The sequence below is a fragment of the Vanessa atalanta genome, chromosome 5 (genome assembly GCF_905147765.1).
Source record: "Vanessa atalanta chromosome 5, ilVanAtal1.2, whole genome shotgun sequence".
In the NCBI taxonomy this organism is placed as follows: Eukaryota; Metazoa; Arthropoda; class Insecta; order Lepidoptera; family Nymphalidae; genus Vanessa; species Vanessa atalanta.
In genome coordinates, this window is record NC_061875.1 from 10,436,506 (window position 1) to 10,445,167 (window position 8,662).

The following is an 8,662-nucleotide window of genomic DNA, read 5'->3' on the forward strand; positions in this document are numbered from 1 at the left end:
TAAGCCTTGTAATCTTAGATTCTGTGTTGTCATTCAAACATGATTTATATCATAAAACCAAAGAATGAAAAGCATTTTATAAATGTCATACTATGTAAATAGTTATTTATTTAACATAAATATTTGGAACATTGGTTTTTATTTATATTCATTATTCAGTGCCCTTCCTATTAGCATCCTTCTAACTTCAGATGTGCCGGCACCAATTTCATACAGCTTTGCATCTCTCAAAATTCTACCAGTTGGATAGTCATTAATGAATCCATTGCCACCTAAAAAAAATATATATGAATACTTTAATATACCTCTATTATACTATACTTTATATCTCTTCTATGGGAGAGGCTTTCGTCCAAGAAAAGACGGCAAAAGCCTGAAAAAACAATATTCGTCTGAAAAGCTTGTTGCACCTTGGGAGAGGCCGATGTCGAGCAGCGGATTGGTATTGATGATGATAGACATTATAAGAACATTAATTTCTGAACTTAAATCACATTTAATTAAATAAATAAATAAATTTATTGGACAACATCACATATACCTCTGATCCCAATGTAAGTAACTAAAGCACGCTATGGAAAATCAGAAGTAATGACGGTACCACACACAACCCATACACAACATAGAAAACTAATGAACTTTTTCTACTTCAACTCGGCCGGGAATCGAACCCGAGCCCTCGGAATGGCGTACCCATGAAAACCGGTGTACATACTACTCGACCACGGAGGTCGTCGTCGTCGATAAATTATGTAACAAAAGTGTAAAAAAAAATTTTTTATAATATTTTTTTATTGAATCTTGTTTGCAATAAGGTAGTTAAGAAAACTTACCTAAAATTTGTATAGCATCAAGTGCAACTTGTGTCGCTTTTTCGGCGCAATATAGAATGACACCAGCGCAGTCTTTACTGTTCACATGACCCTCGTCACACGCCTTTGCAACATTGTACAGGTAACTACGACACGCACTTAACGTAGTGTACATATCTGCCATTTTACCCTAAAATTAACATAAATACGAATTAAAAAATAAAGTTTTTCTAAAGAATTGTAAACAGTACCCAGGAAATATTTATATCATTGATTAAAGGCAAGTTTATTACGAAATAAAAATAAATCAATCACGTGATAACTACTAAATCAGGATGAGGCTGTGGCCAATCGATCGTAGACGGTTATGAGCTATTAATTATTAGAATTCTGATCCTTCTCCCTTTTTTCAGTTATGTATAATGCACAGCAAAGCAGGCGGATAACAGCTAGTAATTATTTATAAACCAAGAAATAACTAACGAAACGTATTTTATACTTGTGTGTATTTGACTTATTTTGGATTCTTTAACATTTTATAAAACTCGCATTCATTATTCTGTCGCTGATCTATTTTAAATAAGCTATCCAAACTTTATCCATTTGATGTATATATGTGTACCTACCTATTGATAGTTTATAGAATTTCAGCTTATAAATATAGTGAGGGGACGTGCGGTACAACATGCCAAATATCCCATTTATATAATCTATTGATGAAACGTCACTCAATAAATCAATGTCGTTATTCAATACTTGTTTTCATCTTCGTACTTCTCAGGCGCTTTCGCTTACGATTAATCAATCAAAGTCCTACTTAGTGTGTAGCCAATCGATGTCAAGTGAATTCATGAAAATATTCAAGAATCGTAATTCAATAACGTCATTACGATTTTGCTATTCTTATGTTACGATAATTGAGTGTAATCTAGTAGTACTTTGATTTCTGTTTTGTTACGTCAATTGATTGAAGCGCAATACGGTAGACGTGGCCGTCTTGCTCTTGTACATTGTTATTTCTATTGGCTGTCTCAATTCGAACTCTGTCATCCAAGATCGTAATCAATAAGTTTATTAATGTACGAAGTGTGAAGATCATTCATTCATACAGGAAACGTATGATTGCGCACATAGTGGACATATACAGAACGTAGATAGGTTTATGGAAATTGATGAAAGTACATATTTTCCTCTGCGGTTTTGCTTCCATTTTCATTTCGTATGAAGCAGTTTACGAAAATAACAGTGTTTCCTTCATAGTATAGGTACTTATACCTATTAATTTTATAATGAAAGTAAAACCAAATGGTAACCTAGGGGCCTATTTCATATTTAGGTTTCGTTAAATCATTATCTTCGGAACGACTTATTTATAGACCGTTTCGAATATATTCGAGCATATTCGTACGTCGTTCATTCTTTTCAGAGATATAAAAGTATGCTTTATTATTAATATTACTAGCTGTGCCCGCGACTTCGTGCGCGTTTGAATTTAATAAAATAGCGTGACTTTATTATTATTTTACATATAATTCTAAAATAAAAGTAGCCTAAGTTACTCCTTATTACATCAGCTATCTGCTAGTGAAAGTCCCGTCAAAATCGGTCCAGCCGTTCCAGAGATTAGCCGGAACAAACAGACAGACTGACAGACAAAAATGGTAAAAAATGTTATTCAGGTATATGTACCGTGTATACATACATATGCATTTAGTAAAACGCGGTTATTTTAATATTACAAACAGACACTCCAATTTTGTTATATGTATAGATTATCGACGTACCTGTAAAAGTTGAAACTCTCCAATACATTTGCCAAACTGTTTCCTCGTGTGCGCGTACTCAAATGCCGTATCTATAGCAGCCTGCATGAGTCCTACTGGTCCAGCGGCCAACACTAACCTCTCCAAGTCCAATCCGGACATTAGAACGTAGACACCTTTGTTCTCTTCGCCTAAAAGATTAGTCGCTGGTACCTGGTACCACGTGGCGACGGACACAAAAGGATTTAATATGCTTCTATAAGTATATTATAAATCTAAAAACAATTTGCTACGTGGAAGGAATTATTTGATTTCATAATTATAAAATATGTGATCTTAAGCGTAAATTTTGATTCATTACGTTGTCAACGAAAACGCAGTGAAGTTAATATCGTCAGGAAACGTGTATGTTTTTGATGAAATTCAACTATCATGTGTGCATAACAAACTCTAGTCGAAATTATAATAGCTGGTGGAAGTAACCATAAAACATCTTCTATTAATAATCAACATAAAATATTAATAAATAATAGCAAGGGTACTAAAGCAATTTTGTTAAGAAATATTTCTTGAAATTGTGTTTTGATATAAAAAAAAAGTAAGTATTTATATTCAAACAGTGCCAACAACACTTGAGTAACTCGAATCTATATGTGCCAAATAACTTATGTGGCTTAGTGATGCAGGTGTGAATTTTACTACGTAACAATTTTGATGTATATTTAAATTTTATTATTTTCCGAGTGCAGTAACACGACATTGTTACTTATGTATGTTATGTATTATGTAAACGAAAAAGTACTTACTTCATAAAAATAATTTGCGGCTTTAAGCCGGGCATATGGGCTGGTTGACTTGACTGGGTTTTTAGAAATTAGACTAAGTCACAGAGACTTGAAGGATAGGATGATAATATTTTAAATTGTCTCAACCGTTTGGGGTATTTCTTTAAAAAGATATTAGTTCAATAAAGTAAAAATATCGCTTAACAAAAAACTACCTTACAATCTTCAAAAACTAGTTCACCGGTGTTTGACCCCCTCATTCCAAGTTTGTCCAATTTTTGTGCGGTTGAAAATCCAGGAAAATCTTTTTCTATTAAAAATGCTGATATGCTATGTTGAGGTTTGTTCGATTGACTAGTCTTGGCGTAAACCTAAAATTTTAAAATAAAATTTATTGACATTATCAAACAAAAGGTATTATATTTTGGAAAATGAGTACACACTGCCATTTCAATATTTCGGTAAGAGTAAGACGAATAAGTGTACCTATTAACAATACAATTTCTTATAAAGATTTTTGTTCGGTAAATAGCTGGCAGCAGGCAGTGGCCTTAAACATAATCAAATAAGTACATATATTTTCAAGGAAGTAATAAGCAACACGTATAATAAATGAAATCAATTAGCTATGACATTTAGCAAGTAGTTATTTTTCCTACCACTAATACATCAGCGTCAGGTCCATTTGTTATCCAGAATTTATTTCCATTAAGAACATAGTAATCGCCCTTTTTTTCAGCGCGCAATTTCATAGAGACGACATCGCTGCCTGCGCCGGGCTCAGACATAGCAAGCGCTCCTATGTGTTCCCCTGAACATAACTGAAAACGATTTTTAAATAAAAATATTTAAAATTATTAATTCTCTTACTTATTAAAGATGTTTAGTTAATTCTACACAAGTTAGGTATTTTTGTTTGCTAAATGAATAGCGTTTAAAAAATATGTAAGTACGATAAAAACTTATCGGTAATGCAATTTTAAAAGTAGGTAACATATTTTCGCTTAATATAAATAGATAATATTTCGACTTAAAGATGTTTAAGGTAATGGGTCAGCAATACCATTTAGAGATGTTATTAAAGACATGAAACTTACTTTAGGTAAATATTTGCTCTTTTGCTCATGGCTGCCGTTTCTATTTATCTGATTAACGCATAAGTTGGAATGCGCTCCGTATGACAAGGCAATTGCACCGCAAGCTCTAAAAAAAAATATTTCGAATAACTATAATAATATTAAGATGATAATGGGTAAAATGGGTGAAACGATATGTAAAAGAAATTCTGACTTATTATATTATCATATTGTATACTTTTACAAGGGCAGATAGTTGTATGAAACTAGAATAATAATGTATTAATTTATAGATAGAAATTTTGCTGCATTCAAGTCTGGATGCCTGGCTCACCGGGCTCACTTATTATTACACCGTTGAGACGGTGTAATAATAGGAGGAATAATGGATGTAATATTTGATATCCCGTGTTGCGCGGCGCATTGACGGTATAAAATGTGCTGTGTTTTTATGGTCCCAATGTAAATTAGAGCTTATTCCACTTCATTATTTCATTGCGGCTATATGGACACATCGACATCCTTTATCGACGAACATGAGATGAGAATTAAGTAGTGCTTGCCCGATTGAAACCGTAAACTTCGACTTGATTGAGGTGTTCTAGCCGTCGAACCATGTCGGCTTTGTTGCATGTGGCATGTGGCTTACTTCATACAATTATTGAAAGAAATTGGTGTCTGTTAATACAATTACTGGATATGATACAGAATAGGTATATCAAGCTGTAACTATCTAGGCATTATCTAGCAAATATCTATACATTATAATCATCACCTCGATAGTTCTTCCATAATGACACAGTGATCTGAATATTTTCCGCCAGTACCGCCATAATCGGGATTCGCAGTAATGCCTGCAATTCATTTCGTAAAAGGTTAAATTTTCGTAAGCATGGCAATATCAGCGAAAGTACACATTTCAATGTATCTTAATTTGTTAAGTAGGTAAGTTACATTGAATAATAATTAAAACATAAGTATAGAAAATTCCTACTGATATCAGTTGTTGCCATGCTGTTATTAAAAAATATATATCTTAAGATACTGTTTATGATAATACGATGTAAAGTTCACTTATAAAGCTGAAGAGTTTCATCATGGAATCTTTATCTACCAACCCTTATGTAGCGGTGTGGTCTTAATAAACTACAAAGTATCTCTTATAAAAAAGAGCAGGGCCCAGCACAGCAGTAGGGCTTTTTCAGGCTATTGAATATTTAATACTGACTGAAATTATTTGTGTAAATGTAATTCGCCTGCCGTTGCAGTACGATTTACATCGAAATATTATAATGATTACTTTATAGCTTACCTAGAAGTCCCAGATTCCCAAGTTTTTTCCAAAAGTCTTTTATTTCTTTGAAATTATTTTCTTTATCGATTTGTGCTGCTTTTGGCGCAAGTTCTTTTTGAGCGAAGTCGAAAACCAATTGTCGCAACTAAAAATTTAAATATAAAATACTCATACTTTGACTAGTTTCGACCTGATCAGGATTTAGGTAGAGAAAAAAAGCTCAATGTATTATGTTTCAAAAAATGACATATTTATATGTACAATACAAAAAGTAAGATAAAATGACATACAATTTCAGAATAACATGACATACAATAGTAGATAAATTATGAAGTTACTGTTATAATAAAAAAACAACCGTCATGCCTGCGTCATGGATACATATGAAATATCACAAATAAGTTACACCAAATAAACTTGCCAAAATTATCATTACTGATCGATCAAACGTTAGGTCGATTAGAAAAATCTACCTTATAATCAATCGATTACCTGGGCTAGCAACGCAAATTTTATTTTTGGTTAAATATCTTTTTATTCATACATGACGCAAACATTCTTAAAGTTAAAGCTGCAACTAGTCCTATTCAAAAGAAACTCAGCTGGTTTTTAGTCAAAGTTCATGATTGTATATTTTTGTAATATACCATGGAAGAGCTATATTAAGGGTTTAATTTTACCTATAAAGGTATATTCTCTTACCAAGAATTAATTAATCGTCACTACGGTATACGAATAGAAAGTCACTTCACCTGTTGCTGTTCGCTAGACAATCCAAATATATGTTCATCGATCGGATAATGAGACATACATCTCACGACGGTTTTTCCTGCACATTTTTCAATCAGTCGCTTCACTCGCGTAAACCTAAGCGCCATTGTCATTCCGTCCACGCACAACTAAAACGCAATATATACTGAAGTTATAACATACAAACTAACTATAATTAAAAATGATACTTATTATCACAAGCATTTAAGCGATAATGGTATAATACGTACCCCACATTAATGATAATGAAATGCTCGCTTCGTTGATAAGTTTAACAACATATATTAATATCATTACTGGTAGGAAATATATTTTTGTCCGATGACAATTAACAACAAATAATTTTAAAGATAAGTAACTAGGTATAATTAGAATGAGATATTTGATGTTATCTTAAGCTTATTAACTAATAAACGAAACGTACGAAAACACATATTCTATGATAAGATTGTGTAAGAAATTCACACATTTCATAATTATGTTGAAAATAGAAGTGGATTATTACGTTTTCTGCGTTCAAGGTTTTAATTTATTCTTTATAAAGTAATACTTAAAAGACTCGATTACACCGATGTAATTATAGCAACTATTTCAAGTATAAGGAAAATCTAATATTATACAGGTAATCTACATCTTGAATGAAAATTGTAGGTTTTCAATCTAAACCAAATAAACGACATCCTCCATATTTAATTTGGTTAATATCGTAAAAGTTTCGTTTAAAACTATTTAATGTTGTTATAATACTAATAATGATAGAATATTCAATCAGATTTTATTAGCCTGCGTTGCCAATTTCCATATTTGGATTTAATAAATGACGAATTTCTATCCAAACTTACATTAACCCTCTTAGGAGTTGAAGTTTGAAACACTTCCTTACGTTCGATAAGTAATTTCTGTGGAAAATTACATTCAGATAGACCAACAAGTTAAGGTTTAGTATATCATTCAGTCATTTTATAATTTTTTTAATTAGATTTACTTATATTAATATACATGCACACACTTTGTCTCAAAGTCAAAGTCAAAAATCTTTATTCAATATAGAAGTGTTTACACTTGCTTATTGATTGTCAAAAATCTACCACCGGTTCGGAATTTAGCACCTCGGACCTGAGAAGAACCGGCGAAAGAAACTCAGCAGGATATATTTTTTTTACTTTTTTTAACCATTTTCCATGTAGGTACAATGATAAGTATATTTTAGTTATTTGAAACAGCCTGGAGGCGATCATTTCATTCCCAAGGTGTGCAGTCAACTAAAAAGTAATTATTGTTGTAATATCCTTTAGCACACAAACGCTCTTTAACGACTCTTTTGAATTTTATAATTGAATAATTTTGAACGTTTTCTGGGATCCTGTTGTAAAAACGTATACATTGCCCCAAAAAAGAGTTACTAACCCTGTGTAATCGGGTACTTGGAGTAACAAGTTTATTCTTGTTTCTAGTGTTAATAGAATGTACGTCACAATTTCTGGGAAAATCATTTATGTTTTTGCGTACATACATAACATTATCAAAAACAAATTGAGAAGCGACAGTCATTATTTTAATTTCTTTAAATTTACCTCTTAACGAATCTTTTGGGCCCAGGTTATAAATTGCACGAATAGCCCTCTTCTGCAGTACAATAATAGTATTAATGTCAGCTGCATTACCCCAGAGTAGGATGCCATACGACATTATACTATGGAAATAACTGAAGTACACAAGGCGAGCCGTATCCACATCAGTCAAGTCTAAATTTTTTTTAACGCATAGGCTGCAGAGCTGAGTCTATTCGCCAATTTATTTATATGGGGGCCCCATTGGAGCTTAGAGTCTATTGTTATACCAAGGAACTCTGTTGATTCTAAAACATCTAATGCTTCCCCGTTTAAACGTACACTCGTTTTGACACATCTTACATTGGGAGTAGTGAATTTAATACATTTAGTCTTTTTACTATTTAACATTAAATTATTAACACTAAACCAATTTACTATTTCAGAGAGAGTATTGTTCACATCGTCATATATTGAAAGAAGTCTTTTTATTTTAAAAATTAAAGAAGTATCATCAGCAAACAATACTATCTCGAGTTTATCATCTAGGAGATGTGGCAGGTCATTTATATAAACAAGGAAGAGAAATGGTCCAAGAATTGATCCGTGAG

At 32.3% G+C, this 8,662-nt stretch overlaps 1 protein-coding gene across 1 annotated transcript; it reads right to left on the reverse strand.

The window, feature by feature from the left end:
- Positions 1-20: 20 nt before the first annotated feature.
- On the reverse strand, positions 21-6,746 carry LOC125063898 (isovaleryl-CoA dehydrogenase, mitochondrial). Its single transcript, XM_047670588.1, has 10 exons — positions 6,732-6,746; positions 6,483-6,629; positions 5,749-5,875; positions 5,212-5,290; positions 4,458-4,563; positions 4,020-4,181; positions 3,576-3,731; positions 2,597-2,788; positions 834-1,002; positions 21-272 (listed from the first exon to the last, which is right to left on the reverse strand). Exons 2-10 carry the CDS (start codon positions 6,612-6,614, stop codon positions 139-141), a joined length of 1,257 nt encoding a protein of 418 aa, XP_047526544.1. The 5' UTR covers positions 6,615-6,629; positions 6,732-6,746; the 3' UTR covers positions 21-138.
- Positions 6,747-8,662: the final 1,916 nt, after the last annotated feature.

Excerpts from the sequence above, each read along its gene's own strand:
- LOC125063898 (XM_047670588.1), bottom strand. The coding sequence starts at position 6,614 with ATGACAATGGCGCTTAGGTTTACGCGAGTGAAGCGACTGATTGAAAAA. Across the intron at positions 5,876-6,482 it reads TGTCTAGCGAACAGCAACAG|TTGCGACAATTGGTTTTCGA; the intron begins GTGAAGTGACTT and ends TTAAATTTTTAG. Across the intron at positions 4,182-4,457 it reads AGAGCAAATATTTACCTAAA|TTATGTTCAGGGGAACACAT; the intron begins GTAAGTTTCATG and ends AATCGTTTTCAG.